This window comes from Piliocolobus tephrosceles, chromosome 14 (assembly GCF_002776525.5).
Source record: "Piliocolobus tephrosceles isolate RC106 chromosome 14, ASM277652v3, whole genome shotgun sequence".
Taxonomy (NCBI): Eukaryota; Metazoa; Chordata; class Mammalia; order Primates; family Cercopithecidae; genus Piliocolobus; species Piliocolobus tephrosceles.
Window position 1 is genome coordinate 25858933 of NC_045447.1, and position 18351 is coordinate 25877283.

Consider the following 18351-nt stretch of genomic DNA (forward strand, 5'->3'; position numbering starts at 1 on the left):
ACAAATTACCATAGAGTGGTTAAGCAACAGAAATTTATTTCTCATGGTTCTTGAGGCTGAAAGTCTGCGATCAGGGTGCCAGCATAGTTGGGTTCTAGTGAGACCCTCTTCTGGGTTGCAGACTATCTTCTTCTTGTATCCTTACATAGTAGAAAGAGGGTGAGATAGTTCTCTGGTATCTCTTTAATAAGGTCCCTAATCCCATTCATGAGGGCTCCACCCTCCTGGCTTACTTACCCCCAAAGGCCCCACCTCCTAATACTATCACACTGGGAATTAGGATTTCAGTGTAAGTATTCGGAGGGGACACAAACATTCAGCCCATAACATTTGTTTCTTAATTGATGTAATCATTACCTTATGTTATGCACTTAGATTGTTTTCTGTCTCTGCAATAAATGACACCGAGGTGAGCATGTTATATAGAAGTCTGTCCTTTTTTCCTCCCTACATGTTTCCATAAGCTTTATTTCAGTAAGTGAGTGATTTGGTTCGGTCAAAAGGTCCAGATATTTTTAGGTTTTTTTTTTTTTTTTTGAAACGGAGTCTCGCTCTGTCGCCCTGGCTGGAGTGCAGTGGCCGGATCTCAGCTCACTGCAAGCTCTGCCTCCCGGGTTTATGCCATTCTCCTGCCTCAGCCTCCCAAGTAGCTGGGACTACAGGCGCCCACCAGCACGCCCAGCTAGTTTTTGTATTTTTTTAGTAGAGACAGGGTTTCACTGTGTTAGCCAGGATGGTCTTGATCTCCTGACCTCGTGATCCGCCCGTCTCGGCCTCCCAAAGTGCTGGGATTACAGGCTTGAGCCACCGCACCCAGCCTATTTTTAGGTTCTTAATACACTTTGGCACACTGCTTTTCAGAAAGATTGTACTATTTCACATTTATAGCAATTTTCTCATTGTACCTTTGCCAGCATTTAGAATGATCCTTTTTTTCTTTTGGTCTTCATCACTTGGTAAAAATAATGATGCCTCATTGTTTTTATTTGATTGCAATAATGAAATTTTTTTTTTTTTGAGATGGAGTCTTGCTCTGTTGCCAGGCTGGAGTGCAGTGGCGTGATCTCAGCTTACTACAGCCTCTGCGTCCTCAGTTCAAATGATTCTCCTGCCCCAGCCTCCCGAGTAGCTGGGACTACAGGCGCACACGACCACTCCTGGCTAAATTTTGTATTTTTAGTAGAGATGGGATTTCACCATATTGGCCAGGATGGTCTCAATCTCTTGAGCTTGTGATCCGCCCGCCTCGGCCTCCCAAAGTGTTGAGATTACAGGTGTGAGCCACCGCGCCTGGCCTCTGGAACTTTTTAAAAGAAAATGAGCAACAAGTTTCTAATGGATACTATATTAAAACATTGATAAAATTGGGTCTTGAATCCACATTTTTCTAAACTCATAGTCTAAAGATCTTTCATAGTATATTGCTTTTGAGGGCTTAATAATGTTAAAACACAAGCCCAAGGATAATTATTCATGAATAGAATAATTATTCACAAAGATGCGTCTGACTCCTTTGTCTAAGATTTGTGCTAAGATAATATGGCCAAATCTGTAGGTGGCATTGAGGTGGATTCTGGGATTGCAACATGATTTTGTAAATGCCGTTTCTACTGCAGTCTTTAGAAGTGCTTTTTGACATTTTTTCGACGCTCCCCTTTCTTTCCTAGGTTCCCAAAAACTGAAACAGTAAATCAGTATCATAATCAATAGCTAATGCTTATTCAGTACTTACTGTTATTTGCCAGGTACCTTGTCAAGTACTCTACTTATATTAGCTCATTTAATTTTCATAACCATCCTATGAGATGTGTGAAGCATTATCTCCATCTTGGGTACATAGAGATTATTTGGCCAGGGTCACAAAGTTAATAAGTGGCAGTACCTGGATCTGTACCCAGACATTCTGACTACAAAGCCATACTCCTAGACACTTTGATTCCTGGCAAGATAACTGACTTTCATTTGGTTTATTTCTAAACATGTAATCTGTTTTGATAGTGGATGAAGCTATTTGAGAAAGAGCAATAGCAATAAAGGAATGAGTACTTACTGAGCTTAAACTACATTTATGCTGCTTCGATTTTGTCTTGCAGGTGTGCATTGCTAAGTGCAACAGTACCTCCTCCCTGGATGCAGTGCTCTCCCAGGACCTCATTGTGGCAGAAGGCCCTGCTGTAGAAGTTGGAGATTCTCTGGAAGTGGCCTATACCGGCTGGCTCTTTCAGAATCATGTGCTGGGCCAGGTAAGAAAATGCACCTTGCAAGTTCTTTTGTAAACTTACATAGCATGAGGGCTATTCCCAGGGAAGATACTATTACTGTGAACTGTTGCTGTTGTCAAATAGGAGCCCCACTTTAGACACTGCAATTGCTTTGGGGGCACATTATGAAATGTGAATGTGTAAAAGAGCCTCAGTGCCACTCTGTCACTTCAACTTAGGGAAAGTGGGAACCAGTTTCCCAAGTACTATTATTTTTGCTAGTTGTTCATGTGTATGCTCCTATACCAGTGTTACACTTGAATATATTCTTATGGGATTAAGTCTTAAAACTTCTTTTTAGACCCTCCTTACAGTTTTTCTTATAGTAGATACTGTAAATACATTGAGCTTATTGTGTTTTAATATTGTTAAGCCCTTAAAAGCAATATATTATATGAGAGAAAGACCTTTATGAGTTTAGAAAAATCTGGATTCAAGATCCAATTATATACTAATTTGACCTTGATCAAGTCATTTATACTCTTATTTTTTTCCATTTGTGAATGGAGGTTAATGATCTTGCTCTGCTTACTCGGCAGGGTTAATGTCAGCATCAAAATGAGATGATTTATTTGAAAGTATATTGTGGATGAAAAATGCTTAAATGCATAGTTGTAGGAATGTGTTTTTTTCCTAAACCTGGAAAATCACTGTTTTAGAGATACACATTATGATAACACCCTTTAGCTATGATGTCATCCAACATTCCAGGTCCTTTAGAAACTATCTTCTGAGTGTATTTGACAGTCCCTATTCCAGAAGTACTGTGCTGGTATGTAGTTAGTTGAATGCCATAATGGTTATTATTATTTTTGAAATTGGCTGGCCTCATTTCCTTCAATCAAATTGCAGGTTTTCGACTCCACTGCTAACAAAGATAAGTTGCTTCGCTTGAAATTAGGATCAGGAAAAGTCATCAAGGTAAAGGCTGCACTGTGTTTTTTTATGGTTTTATCAGTTGCAGTGGGTTTAACTCAGATTAAATTGTGTGGAATTTCTTTTTTTTTCTTTTTTTTTTTTTTTTGAGACAGAGTTTCACTCTTGTTCTTCAGGCTGGAGTGCAATGGTGTGATCTCAGCTCATTGCAGCCTCCACCTCCCAGGTTCAAGTGATTCTCCTGCTTCAGCTTCCCGAGTAGCTGGGATTATAGGCATGTGCCACCATGCCCAGCTAATTTTGTATTTTTAGTGGAGATGGAGTGTCTCCATGTTGGTCAGGCTGGTCTCGAACTCCTGACCTCAGGTGATCCACCCTCCTCGGCCTCCCAAAGTGCTGGGATTACAGGCGTGAACCACCGCGCCTGGCCTGTGGGATTTCTAATCAGGGTATCTTTTTGACATCTGGAAATGCCTGGATGAAGAATACGAGGGGAAAATGTGTTACATTGCATTTGGGATATTTTTATCTATGAGACATTATATTGAAGATGGTTACAATCGTTTTCTGTAGTCCTGACCTTTTCTTTTCTATTCTATGACTCACAGCATGTTATTTCATCCTTCCTATAGCCTAGTAGGGGAAAAGGTGAGACAGTTTATTCTAGAAACTTGTCATAAAGGGTTGAATCTCATCTGTCTGGGTTGCTTTGAATCAGCACTTTCCAATCACTGTGGGAGGCAACTGTGACGATAGCAGGAGGAACACTGGGATTTGAATCTGAGAACTTACGTTCAAGTTGTGAATTTTTTCTTTACTAACTGTGCAGGTGTTTTATAAAATAATGTTTTACACATGTGGTATATTATAGTGTCAGGACATAGTAGTGATGATGCATTGTGCTGTACTCATTCATCTGTGTGGTAAAAGGATTCTCTCCATCATTTCATGACCGCTTTTCCCAGAATCCTATGGAGACTTTTTCCAATAGATCATAGCAGTTAAGTCTTGATCCCTGAACCTAGACAGATCTAATGTTGAATCTTAGCTTAACAACTTACTAACTGTGTGATCTTGGGCTAGGTACTTAACCTCCACAAGCTTCAGTTATTGAAGTAAAATGGGGACAATCCTGACAACCTTATGAAGTTTTTGGAGGGGCTTAAACAAGATCATGCATGTAAAGCACTTTCCACACTTCCTAGAAAACAATCTTTTTTGATGGGGGGAAATGGAGTCTTGCTTTGTCACCTAGGCTGGAGTTCAGTGGCATGATCTCAGCTCTCTGCAACCTCTGTCTCCTGGGTTCAAGCGATTCTCCTGCCTCAGCCTCCTGAGTAGCTGGGACTAGAGGTGTGCACCACCATGTCTGGCTAATTTTTTGTATTTTTGGTAGAGACGAGGTTTCACCATGTTGGCCAGGCTGGTCTCAAACCCCTGACCTCAGGTAATCCACCCATCCCGGCCTCTCAAAGTGCTGGGATTACAGCTGTGAGCCACCGTGCCCGGCCAAAAACATGCTTTTTAATGATAGCTTTTCTTACTCTTACTGCTCTTCTTTTATTCCTCCCATTTTCTCTCATCATCTAAGCTAAATATATTTCATGCAACCCCAGATATGCCTGCTTTTACAAGTAGGTTTAGAAGGTGTCTTCTAGATATTCTTATACCAACACGGGGCAGTAGTCAGACCCGACCTCTGGAGGCACTGAGTAAACCTGAAAGTGTGGATAAGTGAAACCTGGTGCTCCTGTACTTCACTTTGTCTTCTGAGGAGCTTCTTGTTTGATGAACTTTTCCTATCTGATTTTTAAAGGGCTGGGAGGATGGAATGCTGGGCATGAAAAAAGGAGGAAAGCGGTTGCTTATTGTCCCTCCAGCCTGTGCTGTTGGCTCAGAAGGGGTAATAGGCTGGACTCAAGCAACGGACTCGATCCTGGTGTTTGAGGTGGAGGTTAGGCGGGTGAGTGAAACTGTCTTTGTTTTGTTTGATGAGTCTTCTACATGTCTTTTTGCTAGTTAAATGAATAAATAAATGAAGATATTTGAAAACTAGGTTCTGAAGACATAGATTTCTTTGAAAAAGTAGAAATGGAGTAGTCAGAAAGAGCAACAGCTTTGAAATCTAAGGATCAAAGTATTATGTCCTTCCTGGCTCTCTATTCAGAGTCTAGAAGTGGTTGTGACTTTAAGAAAGTCACATCTCATGCCTGTAATCCCAACACTTTCGGAGGCCAAGGTGGACGGATCATGAGGTCAGGAGATCGAGACCATCCTGGCTAACGTGGTGAAACCCCATCTCTACTAAAACTACAAAAAATTAGCTGGGCTTAGTGGCAGGCGCCTGTAGTCCCAGCTACTTGGGAGGCTGAGGCAGGAGAATTGCTTGAACCTGGGAGGTGGAGATTGCAGTGAGATGAGATCGTGCCATTGCACTCCAGCCTGGGTTACAGAGCGAGACTCTGTCTCAAAAAAAAAAAGAAAGTCACATCTTCACACTAAGCATTTTATTTTGTCTATAAAATAGTGACTCCTGCCCAATGTATATACTTTTTACTTAGTGATTCTATGGCTACAAACTTGATATCTTTACATAAGTATGCGAAGATTGCATGTGTGTATGTTTTACTACGACTAAGTCTGCCACATTGTAGTAGCCAAAAACTGGCAACAACCTAAATGTCCATCATTAAGATACTGGTTAAATTATGTTTTTTTTTCATAGACTTTTATGTAGCTCTTAAAGAATATGAAAAATCTATTGTTAAGGAAGCAAGTTGCAGAACATTGTGGATAGTATGGTCTCATGTGCATGTGTATGTGTGTGCATGTGTGTGTGTGTGTATACACATATACATATCCATATACATAGTCATATGTACATATACGTGTATACACACACATGTAATACACACATACATGCTCATATATTCATAGAAAATTCCTGGAAGCTTTAAAAGAAATCATTAAAAGTGATTTTTTTTTCTGTAGAGTGGAAATGGAATTCAGAAAGTTTTACTTTTTGTCACTGTACCTTTTGTACCATGTAAAAAACTTAACATGAATATATATAGTTTCTATGCAATAAATTGTGCTTAGTCAACTTAATACTACCTGTTCCCTGCCCCCAGATGATCCTGTTTGCTTTATACTGTTTGTTAGATTCAAATGTGATAGGGTTTGTTACTGTAAACTCTAAAATACAATACAAATAGGGAATACTATGGTCATCTTCTTTATGGCTGTTATACCTGCCACAGAGAAAGGATGTGCTTCCCTTCTCATTGATGCTTTCCTAACCGTTCCTAACTGGACACTTTCATCCTGCTGGGCTGCTCTAGCCCTCTTTCAATGACATGTGACCTGCTGCCTTTTTGCTTTTTTACAACTTTTATATTCTCTGTCAATTTTCCTTTGAGTTTGAAAAATCATGGCTGGTGATAGATGACAAACCAATTTGAGTCTATCATGACTGGCACATGAAATACAAATTTTTCTGTTTTACCAATAATCAAACAATGACAAATTGACCTGCATATTAAATTCACAAGGCTGGTAGAGAATGATACCCCGTGTGGCAAGAGTGTTCAGAAAGATTTATACACTACTGTGGTATATAAACTAGTTCACTCTTTCTGACGGGAAATTTAATGGTATCTATTAACCCATTTATGCTGGAAGTTGCAAAATTTTTGGGAAAAATCAGACCTTGGTGATGACCTTGAGCAGTAGGATATAAATTACTCCCACAAGCTTAACGTTCCAATAATGGAACACTTGGCATAAATGGGTTAAAAGCTTTCAAAATGAGCATCCCTTTTATCCAACAATTTTAACTAATTTATAGTTTGGAAATATTTAAGATTATGTACAAAAATACAGATACAAAGCTATTCATGGAAGCATTGTTTATGATAGAAATAAGCTGAATGTCTAACAGTGAGGAATTGGTGAAATACACTTTGTAATAGAATATGTATTTATGACTTTAGTTCCTAAAATCCTTTGGAGACTTTTTCCTATAGATCATAGCAGTGAAGGGCTGACCCTTGAAGTTAAATATACTCTTCAGTAGTTAAAAATAATGTTGCAAATTAATATTTAATGATATGGAAATAGGTTAATATGTCAGTGAGTGAGCAAAACAGGTTACAAAACAGCATGGCCCGTTTTTGTAAAAGGTATATACAGAGACAGATAATATAATGGTAGTTGGATTGCAGGTGATTACTACCTTTGTCTTTTTGGCTGAGCTACATTTTCTGATTTGCCTGCAGTGAACAGGTAATGGCTTATGTAATGAAGAATAAGTAAAATTAAAGGAGGGTGAAAGGAGAAGGGTATTTGTAGCCTATTCCACCTGCGATGACTCTTTCCCTAGGTGAAGTTTGCCAGAGATTCTGGCTCTGATGGGCACAGTGTTAGTTCCCGGGATTCTGCAGCCCCGTCTCCCATCCCTGGTGGTGACAGCCTCTCTGCTGATCCTGTTGTGTCACCACCCACACCAATACCTTTCAAATCAGGGTAAGATACTCCAATTTTATCAAGCTCTTTTATGGCTCGTAAAAATGATTCTTAGAGGGGTTCAGAAATAGAGATATAGTTAAAAACTAAAATAATTTTAAATAACTGGAAAAAACGGGATCAGGGAAATGGGGAAAATACTTGCTTCAGATTTTTCTGACAAAGGTTTAATATTCATAGGCCTCAAAAGCACTAACTCAGAAGAATACTTACAAAATTCTGGAAGAAAACTAAGCAGAGGGCATAAATACAAAATTATGTGCTCATGGAAAAAATGTAAATAATAAGCATTTGGATGGAAAGGTGTTCAATTTTACTAGCATTCAAAGATTATGCAAACTAAAGAAGAGTTAAAATTCTGTTTTACAGTCATTAAATTGGCACACATTTAAAAAAACAATTTGCTTATCCAATATAGTTTGGACTTGTGATTCTGGATGTTGTTTTCAATCTTGGAATATGGTCTGTTTGCTTTCAGGGAGTCAGCTCTTCGTACCAAATCTAACTCCCTCAGTGAACAACTTGCAATAAATGCAGTAAGTATAAGAGTCTTGGCCAGGCATGGTGGTTCTCACGTGTAATCCTAACACTTTGCGAAGCTGAGGCAGGAGGATCACTTCAGCACAGGAGTTCAAGACCAGCCTAGGCAACATAGTGAGACCTTGTCTCTTCCTTAAAAAAAAAAAAGTTTTTCTCCCTCACCCCTAGTGTGCTGAGGTTTTATGTGCTTAGGATATGGTAGGTTAGAGAAAAAAAAAGTTAAGAGGCTAAAAAGTTTCTAGGCTAAATCAATGGTTACTTTGTTCATTTCCCCTTACTTGGGAGTCAGTGTAAGTTAGCCTCAGCTTCTGCATAGGGATTCAAATCTTGATTCTTATAAGCATGTGGCCTTGAGAAAATTGTCTAACTTCTGTGATCCTCAGCTTCTTCATTAGTTAAAAGGAACTCATTCTCATAGCCCCTTTTTACAGTTTTTGTGAGGATTAGAGATAATTTGTAAAGTGCTGAGCTCAGAGCCTTTGTTTAGTGTGTCTTTAATAAGTGGTCACTGTGATTATTATCAGACTGATGTTCAACGGGGGGAGGAGCCTCTCTCAGTTAAAGTACACTTCAATTTTAGAAATATTATTTATTCCGAGGATTGTGTTAGTGGTTAATCCTAGGCGCTCTCTTCTACTTGCTTTCTGTGACCTTGAACAATTTAGCTTCTCTAAGCTTCATGTTTATTTCCTCATCTGTAAAATGGAGATGTTGCCTATCTCAAATAGATTTTTATGACTTTTAAATAAAATAATGCCTATGGAGTTTTTAGTATTGTGTCTGGCATATTGTAAGTACTCAGTAAACATTAGCTCTTGTTATTATCATAAATGTTGCTAACATTACATATCTTCATACTTTCATTCTCACAGAGGAGCTCTGTACTAATTCACCAGCTGATTGATTTTGAGCAGGACACTGAGCCTCTGTGTTTCCCCGGTTGTAAGATGAGAGTGCCAGCATGCTGTTTTAGTAAAATCTGGATTTGAATGCCTTTAAGAAGGATGCATATGGTAGTTTGCTGCTGGCCTGCCTGGTCTGTGAAGGCTTCTGAGTTTGCTGCCTGTGGACCAGACAGTGGCTGAGACACTTCAAATTCTAAAGCCCTGTGGCCTTCACCTACTGCACTGGGAAACAGATTAGGTGTATGGAGTGAAATTGGTGCTAGCATCTCTCCAACCCTAGTTTACTTGTTTATATTCAATCCAACAGAATTATTAAGCAAATAATTGTTTTGAAATGATCTCCTAAACCCAGAAGGTTAAATCAAAGAATCAGAGGAAAATTGAAGAATAATTATTATCTCAGATCTTTGAACAATCACCAAAATGGTCCAATATTGGTTCCATTGTACTCTAGTCATAACAACTCTTGTTACCTATTTCTAAGCTATAGTAACTTCTGGCAGACTAATGGCCTCCAACTATTTTTTTCTTTTTTTTTCTTTTAAACAAGTTTGTTTTTTTTAATGGAGGCAAAATTTACATAACATGAAATTAACCACCTTTCTTTTTCTTTTCCATTTAAGTTTTTATCTTTGTTTTGAATAGGTAATTACATTTATATGGCACAGTTATCAAAACAATATAACAAGATCTACATTGTGAGGACTCACTTCTATTCCTGTCCTTATCTACCCTATTCCATCTCACACCCCTTAGGTAACTGCTTTTATTAGTTTCTTATATATTCTTTCAGTGTTTCTTTATGCAGGTGCACGCAAGTAGGAATGTATATTTTATTCCTCCCTCCTTTCACACACACAAAGTAGCATACTCTAATGCACCTTGCCTTTTCCATATAACTATATTATATAAAAAATACAAAATCTTTTCATGTTGGTGTATAGAGAGCTTCCTCATTTTAATCTGTAGATCACAGTATTCCATTGTGTGCATATGGTTTATATAACTAGTCCTTTCCTGATGTATCCAACTTTTTTTGGATACATCATCAGTTAAGAAAAAATAAGCACACACTCCCAGTATATGTTTATTGACAAATTATGTACATAAAGTACCACCAGTCCCTGTAAGCAAACTCAATGTCTTACACTGGTAGCTTAAAAATATTAAAAATGCAGCCTGGGCAACATGGGTTCTCGACCAAAAATACAAAAAATTAGCGCCTGTGGTCCCAGCTACTTGGGAGGCCGGGGTGGGAGGACCTCTTAAATCTGGGAAATGGAAGTTTCAGTGAGCTGAGATCATGCCACTGCACTCCAACCTGGGTGATAGAGACCCCATCTCAAAAAAAAGTAATCATAATAAAAATGGAGGTTATGATCATTTCCTTCTACACCCAATAGCTCATGTTGTGCACCTTCAGGTGTACTTACTTGCCATTCTGAAATTTTGGACCAGTTAATGGAAGCTTCTAGCACAGGGTCTAGTGTGTAGTTAATGCCAAGTCATAGTTAAATTAACCTGAAGTTAAAACAAAGAGCTCCTGTTTCCTTTTCTTCACAGATCTCTTCTGCGTATCTATCTACTGAATTGCTTCAGGCTTTTGAGTGAGGGTACTGTCATCTAAAATGCCTCCCTCTCTTAACATCTCTACGTTAGTTTTTCATGTGTAAAATAAGACTAATTTTGCCTGCTGGGGAGACTTGATCGAAAGGCAATACGTGTGAAACTACTTTGTCCATTCCAAAGATACAGGGAATTATTTTCACTGCTATTAATTGTGATCCATGTATGCTTCTATGCAAGAAATCTTTGATTCTCATTTTCTAGAGGGTATGTTTTTAAATAGATATGGTAGGGGGATTTGTTGAAGGATTTGATACAAAAGCCAAAGGGATAGAGCTGCCTGAAGGTGATTTTTTTGACTTTCCTCTCTTTTTAGAGTCCCGATGCAGTCAAAGCCAAGTTGATCTCTCGGATGGCTAAAATGGGCCAGCCCATGCTGCCCATCCTTCCACCACAGCTGGATTCCAATGATTCAGAAATCGAAGTATGTCCCCCTGGCTGTATTAGAACGAATAGTAGAGATGTCGCCATCATCTTTCTATTTCATTTGGTTGGAGTGATTGTGTTTTCTGCCTCTAAGGCAGAATCATTATTTAGAGGGCTAATATGCAAAATGATACAGATTGGTATTGGTACATGTGTTTCTACTGGTATTAGTACTTCCCCTGAGAGATGGAAGCAATTTGATAGATCTTTTACAAGAACTGGGCAGTTTTCAGTGGTTAATTTAGCCTTCTTTACTAGAATCTCCATTGTTACAAGAGATCACTCTCTGGACAGCATGATGCCCAGTTCATAGCAGGTGCTCTCTGTTCATATGTGTTGAGCGAATGTTTAGATTCTTTTGGGAAAGGCTGGTCTTCTCACTGATGTTGCCTATCACTAAAGCTCCAACTAGTATATCTTTTGACTTTGTATGTGGTATTTTTGTGTTTGTTTTCTATTTAGCATTCAAGAATTTTATTGAATTCAAATCTGTCAATTTTCTCCCCTTGTTATTTGCTTTTCACATGCTTAGAAAGCCTCCCCACTTTCAGATTATAAATATCACATGTATTTTTAAAGATATTTATCAATATTTTATACTTAGATCTAAATTTTTAATCCATTTGGAATTTGGTGTATGTATTAAGTTAATTTTAACTTGATTATTTTCCAGTGGTTAGCTCTTTATTGAATAAAATCGTCCTTTCTCAATTGAAGTGAAATATGTAACTTAGATTGATTTTTAGTATTCTTTTACTTTGATAGAAAACAAGGAAAGGGTGATGGTCTTGAAAAAATTTTTTTCTGGAATATACTTTATATTTTACATTTTTGTTTTATTCTTGCAAAAGCTCTGTGTAGATTTAACATCTTAAAGGAAGATAGGATTTCTGAGGCCTATTGTTATAGGATTAATTTTTTTGTGGTCTGGAAATGCAATTTAAATAAGAATGTTTTTGTTAAAAATTTTATATGCTACTTATTCATTTTAGAATACTTTAAAATTATAGAAAAGAAACATATTGAACAAAGAGGGCATTCATCTTTATATATTGCTTTGTAACCTAATTTTTAAACTTAATGCTATATCATAAACATTTACGTTAACATAAATGATTTAAGTAAATAAAGTGGTTTAAAGGAAACCCAGTGTTCTATTATATCATTTTATTATATTCCTTTCACTCTGTTGTTAGACATTTAGGTTTGTTAAGAGCTGTAGAAATCTAAAACTGGGATGTTTTTCTAGAAGAGAATATAAGGGGACAAGGGGAAGTTCTAAAGTAAAAGAATGTCTAAAACTTTGGTCCTTGAACTATAGCATAGCAGATTACAGTCAATATTGTGCCTCAAGATTTTCTGTTTCTTATATGAAGCAGGAGGATGTAGAATAACTTTGTTTAGAGTTATAGCTTTGATTTTATGAAAAGAAAGATTGTTGAAAAAACATCCTAAAACTATATTATCTAAATATAGCATGTTAATCAGGTGCTGTGAATCCTACGTTATCTGATTTTCATTGAGTACCTTGAGCCCTATGGAGATGATTTGTCAGAAGGGAAGAGGCTGGATTATTTCTTGCAAAAGACCACTTTTTTTGTGGGAATAGATTAGATTTGTCTTAAGGTAGCTACTGGTTTGGAAAATGATATATTCTGAAGAGTGGTTAGTTTAGCTGCTTCAGACAATAGAACATCAACCTCTTAGAATATTTGTGGAAATGAACTATATTTACTTATTCAATATGATTTACAGGGAGAAGGACTCTTACTTTATTGCATAGCAGAGTACTTTTTCTCCACAACCCACACCCTCAACTCTTGGCCTTCTGCTTACCTTTCCTTCCTCTTCTTTGCCTAGAAGTCCTGTGTTGGAAGCAGGTTTAGGGCAGACAGTCAGCCTCAGTCTTCAATGAGGGACCCTGTACAGAGTAACTCAAACACTCGTTCCTGTTTCAGGATGTGAACGCTCTGCGAGGAGGTGGGCAGCCTGTGGTGACTCCGTCCATCCAGCCCTCTCTTCAGCCAGCCCATCCAGTGTTACCACAGATGACCTCACAGGGTAAGGAACCTCTCTGAGGCTCTGTGGCCTTGAACTGGGTCAGCACAAAAATTATCATCGCTGTTCCTTAAACTGTTAGGCTGCATTGTTTCAGTACTGAGGACTAAAGTGTAAATGTTAAGAGTGTGACACTTGTCAGTTTGTCCCTGGGTAAGACATTTTCACACCTAGAGATAGACCTGGCTGCTGGTTGTGACTTCTGCTGTGTTGCACTGTCAGTTTTGGAAATCTGCACTCAGCTGTTGAGACATCTCCCTGGGTGTGTTCTGTACTTCCTGTCGGATGGAATCCTAGGGCTGAGTCAGAAGCACATGAGAGCACCCAGTTTCGTTCCATTGGCTCATTCCTGAGATTGCAGTAGAGCTGAGTGTAGGGAGACTAGGCAAGGAAAATAATTGAGTCTGAAGCATGATGTATGTAAGGTGCTAGTCCAGACTCACACCAAGAAGCAAGGGTGGATAACAGTGAAAACGTCTCCCTTTATCTTAGCACCTCAGGCATCTGTTTCTGGGCTCCAGGCACCTTCTGCTGCCTTAATGCAAGTTGCATCTCTCGATTCCCACTCAGCTGTATCTGGAAATGCCCAATCCTTTCAGGTAACGATTTATAACCGTATTAATTATATCCTATAATTTGCCATGGTTCTAGTCAGTCTTTTCTTCTTCGTGTACATTTCATACAGTAGCAGTTCCCCAAAGTCATAGTTTGTAATTTTTTCCCCTTCCTTGGTTACCACTTTCTCATCTCTAAACCAGGCAAAGGATTACCTGTGTTCCAGTGTCATAAAGATTAAATGCAAGAACAAGTAGAGCCCCTAGTAGAGGCTCTTTACAATGTAAAGAGAACAAGTAGAGCCCCTTTACAACGTAATAAAGGTCCAATCAATGTTTGTTTCCTTTTCTTTCCACACATATCCAGTTGAAGGGTGTATATTCATGTTCTTCTGTATTTTCTACCAAAAGTTGACAGGCTAACATTCTGCAGTAAATTCAGCAGAATGATATAATTTAAAAGCAGAACCGCATGGAAAATGTAACTGGATTCTGCTATCTAGTAAACTTTTCTTAAAGAAGGCTTTTTTCCTGTTATCCACAGAAGACAATGGCAGCAGCCTGTTTGCCAGGGGCAGACCCTTTCTTCTGCCTCAACATACTTAGTGGATAAGACATATTGTCACTGATAACAGCGGCTCACTCCTTGGTGATGCTTAATGGAGGTGTGGGAGTAATGGTAGCTAGGCTATGCCTCATTAAGATGGGGAGTCTCAAAACTGGAAAAAGTCCCACTGTTGCCCTCTTTCTCCCCATCCCTCCTCTCCTCCCTGGAGAATTACTATCCTATAGACAAGAATTTTTTTTAAGTGGATGGGTAGTTATATCTGTCCCTGGAAATGAGCTAGACTTCCTTATTTCAAGGAAGAGTAACCATCCTCGTTAAAATAAAAGCTACTGTTTATTGAACGCTTACTATCTGTCAGGCCTGTAACTTACCAGCTTTTCAGAACATTTCCTATCTCACTTCATTTAGTCCATACAACAGCCCTATGAAGTGATATTATTATCTTCCTCTTACAATTGAGGTGGCTGAGGTTCAGAGGAACATGAGAGCTCTTGGTCTTGCAGATTAGCTTCAGAATCTTGCAGGGGAGAGGCATCCTTGGAAACTGGCAGATTTGGTTTGGAATCTCAGTAAGCACTTCTTCCTTGAACTCAATGGAAGCTAAGCAGAGTTTATTAATCTAAAAACTTCTTAGACAATAGACCTGATAGTGGGGAATGAATCCCTACTTAGTTAAATCATCTCACCAGATGACTGGGTAGTGACCCAAGATACACTTTCTTTAGTTTCTGGGTAGGATTTTAGTGACTGGTTTCCCCTGGGTTAGATAGGTAACTCTCCTGCTGTAGTCCTTACCCACTACCAAACCCAGATCTTACCCATCTCTAGCTTCAGTAAGTTTGAGTCTCCTCCCAGCTCATCCACTTTATTCCACCGAAGAAAAACGTGAACAAAAAAGAAAGACATGAACGTTTTATCAAGCAGCGGTAACTCGTCAGTTTCTCAGCCCTATGCAGGTATGCAAGCCTACGCTTATCCCCAGGCATCTGCTGTCACCTCCCAGCTGCAGCCCATTCGGCCTTTGTACCCAGCACCGCTGTCTCAGCCTCCCCATTTCCAAGGTAGGAAGTGAATCCCTCAGTTTCTCATCTTTGCTCTTGCTGTGCTTTCCCTCTTCTTGCTCCTTTTTCATTTTTACTCCAACAGCTCTCTACTCATTGTTTCTTCTCTTTTTTAACAGCTTTGTTGAGGTATAATATGTATTCCATACATTCATTCATTTTAAATGTACAATTCAAAAGTTTTTTAGTAAATTTGCAGAGTTGTGCATTCATCACTACAATCCTATTTTAGAACATTTCCATCATCCCCCAATGTTTCCTTACGTCCCCATGCTGTATTTTCTTCCTTGGATATTCTCCCCTGGCCCTTTTAATTCCTCTGTTAGAATAGCTAGAGTTTAGAGACAATAGTAAAAGAGCAAAACATTGGAGGAAATTGGGAGAAAGTTGAATACTATAGGTGTTTAGTATCTCTAATGAAAGCTACTCTGTTAAAATTTTTTAATTATGAAAATAAGAGACTTTTATAAAAAAGTCAAGCAGTACAAAACAAAAGGGTGTAAAGTGAAAAGTTACTGTCCTTCCCATCCATAAACCCCCTGGCCTTGGAAAACTGTTGTTAACAGTTACTTGGGTAACTTTTCAGATATTTTTGTATGCATGTACAAGTATGAGTATCTAATGTAAAAAAACTAAACCAAGATAAAGTGTAAACTGCTATGATGGAATCCTGCCTTGTTCTGCTGTTTGTCTTCTGTTTAGTAATCAGCTTTGGTATTAGGACAGTGGTAGGAAGAAGCCAGTATGTCCTGCAACATAATTTGTGATTCTGGACTGGTCAGGATTTCCTGGATGTAGCCTTTATCTGGAAGCTCTGTCCTTCTCCATCTGGGATATGCTTTTTCATCCATCAAAACTGTCATCTCCCTCTGTGAAGCCTTCCCTGACTATTCTCTGTCCCTCTTTTCTCTCTTCCCACAAACACAACTATGTATGCATGTCAGCAAAGAGTTAATCGTGCTTTTCTCTGTGCTACTTTTATACCTAGTATATGGTTCATTGTTTTGCACTTAATACACTCTCTTGTAATGATTTTTTTACATGTCAGTCTCCCAACCAGACTAAGAGCTCACCAAGGGCAGAAGCTGTGTTTTGTTTACTGCTGTATTCCTTGTACCTGGTACAATGCTGGCATGCAGTTGGATGAACGGGAAAGCAATCTGTGCTGCCAGTGCTATTGCAGTGCAAAGTGGGCATATTTGTGCACTTGGACCAGATGTAGCCCTTGATGCATTTTGCATGAACACAGCTTAGTTTCTGTTTACTTTGAAGCCCTTTTGCCTCTACTCTCTCCGGTGTATCTTCTGACAGGGTGAAGTCACCTATAGCATTTCCTAGTGTATGGAAGTATTAATTTCTTTCTTTCCTCTACTGGAAGAGCTACTGGCTTTTCTTCATACAGTTTCCTCTGCTCCAGTTTCATAAGTTTCTTTTTGGCTTATATCTGTTTAGGATCAGGTGATATGGCTTCATTTCTCATGACTGAAGCCCGGCAACATAACACTGAAATTCGAATGGCAGTCAGCAAAGTGGCTGATAAAATGGATCATCTCATGACTAAGGTGACTGAGTCAGGGTTGGGGCCATGTTGAAAGTGGGGATGTAAACAGGGAGCAGCCAGAGCTATAGGTAAACTCTTTTTTGGTTTCCTGTGTTGGTAGTAGTTAGAGGTTATATCACTACAAGGACAGTTAATTATGTTGAGATCCAGTTACTTGCAGAAAACTCTAACTTACAGTTAGAGATTGTCTCAGGAACTCATTAACCCCCTTAACAACGGGGTCAAATCTTGGGTAAATTGTATTTCTTCGTTTTATAATTTCTCACAAGGTCTCTCTGGTATCCCTTTTGTAGGTTGAAGAGTTACAGAAACATAGTGCTGGCAATTCCATGCTTATTCCTAGCATGTCAGTTACAATGGAAACAAGCATGATTATGAGCAACATCCAGCGAATCATTCAGGTGAGGGTGATTAAGAACAGACCACTCAGGCTGAAGGTCTTACCCATGCTGTCTTCCCGGAGGTACTACCCTTTAGCACCTCCACCCCAGAAATAGCCTGTGATAAATGCTACACTGGGTTAGACAATTCTAGAAAATCCATTATGGCTTAATTCCATCCAAGTGACTTATCACTATATATTCTGAAGGAAACATTGCTTTTTTGACCGTACTTCAGAATTTCACTTCTTTTTTTTTAGCCATTTGTTCACTCAGTTCATTGGACCTAGTGATTTGTATCCATCAGGTATAATCTGATGTGTTGTTTTAACATACATGTAGACATAAGTTCTGATGTTTTGTCTCAAAATATGTTAACAGTGTCACCTGTCAGTTCAAGTTGATTCTCTTCTATCTGGCACTTTTCTCTTAAGACACTTAAATTGTACGTCATATATTTTGAATTTAGGAAAATGAAAGATTGAAGCAAGAAATCCTTGAAAAGAGCAATCGGATAGAAGAACAGAATGACAAGATTAGTGAACTAATTGAACGAAATCAGAGGTAATGACAGGTACGGGGCCTGGCTAGGATGGACAAAAGGGTTTATTGTGTATATGCCCAGCTTAAGTACACGTATTTGTTTAGGGCAGTACGTATATATTTCTGCCATTTCTGTTTCCTGCCTGTCATGTGAATTATTGCCTGTCTTCTGAGAGGCATTGCAGTAGAAGGAGCTCAGTAGGCTGTGATGTAGGGCAGACCTGTGTTTGATTCCTGCTCTGACCCTCATTCATTTTGTGGCTCTGGGCATGTTATTGCTTCCTGCTGGCCCTAGTTTCTTTATCTTTAAAACTGGTACTATTTATTACTTACAGAACTCTGGTGTCAACTCTTCTCTCTTCTGTGTGGGTTAACTCGGTTTTATCCACCAGAACTCAGACAAAACTTCACTGATTCCCATATAAAACCTAAGGATTTTGTATTTTTTGTAGATACTTCTGAAGATTT

The 18351-nt window shown here is 38.8% G+C and overlaps 1 protein-coding gene across 3 annotated transcripts in view; it reads left to right on the top strand.

Moving 5' to 3' along the window:
* The window catches only part of FKBP15 (FKBP prolyl isomerase 15), a 54813-nt gene that overhangs the window by 18234 nt on the left and 18228 nt on the right, over positions 1–18351 (top strand). For 2 of the 3 annotated variants that reach the window (XM_023223703.3, XM_023223702.3), the window contains 12 exons: positions 2094–2243; positions 3114–3182; positions 4954–5100; positions 7519–7661; positions 8140–8197; positions 11049–11156; positions 13117–13219; positions 13709–13815; positions 15285–15399; positions 16852–16961; positions 17254–17361; positions 17810–17904. In XM_023223703.3, coding sequence (XP_023079471.2) covers positions 2094–2243; positions 3114–3182; positions 4954–5100; positions 7519–7661; positions 8140–8197; positions 11049–11156; positions 13117–13219; positions 13709–13815; positions 15285–15399; positions 16852–16961; positions 17254–17361; positions 17810–17904 — 1313 coding nt within the window. The remainder of the gene's footprint in view (positions 1–2093; positions 2244–3113; positions 3183–4953; positions 5101–7518; positions 7662–8139; positions 8198–11048; positions 11157–13116; positions 13220–13708; positions 13816–15284; positions 15400–16851; positions 16962–17253; positions 17362–17809; positions 17905–18351) is intronic. The other variant, XM_023223701.2, reaches the window with a different exon arrangement.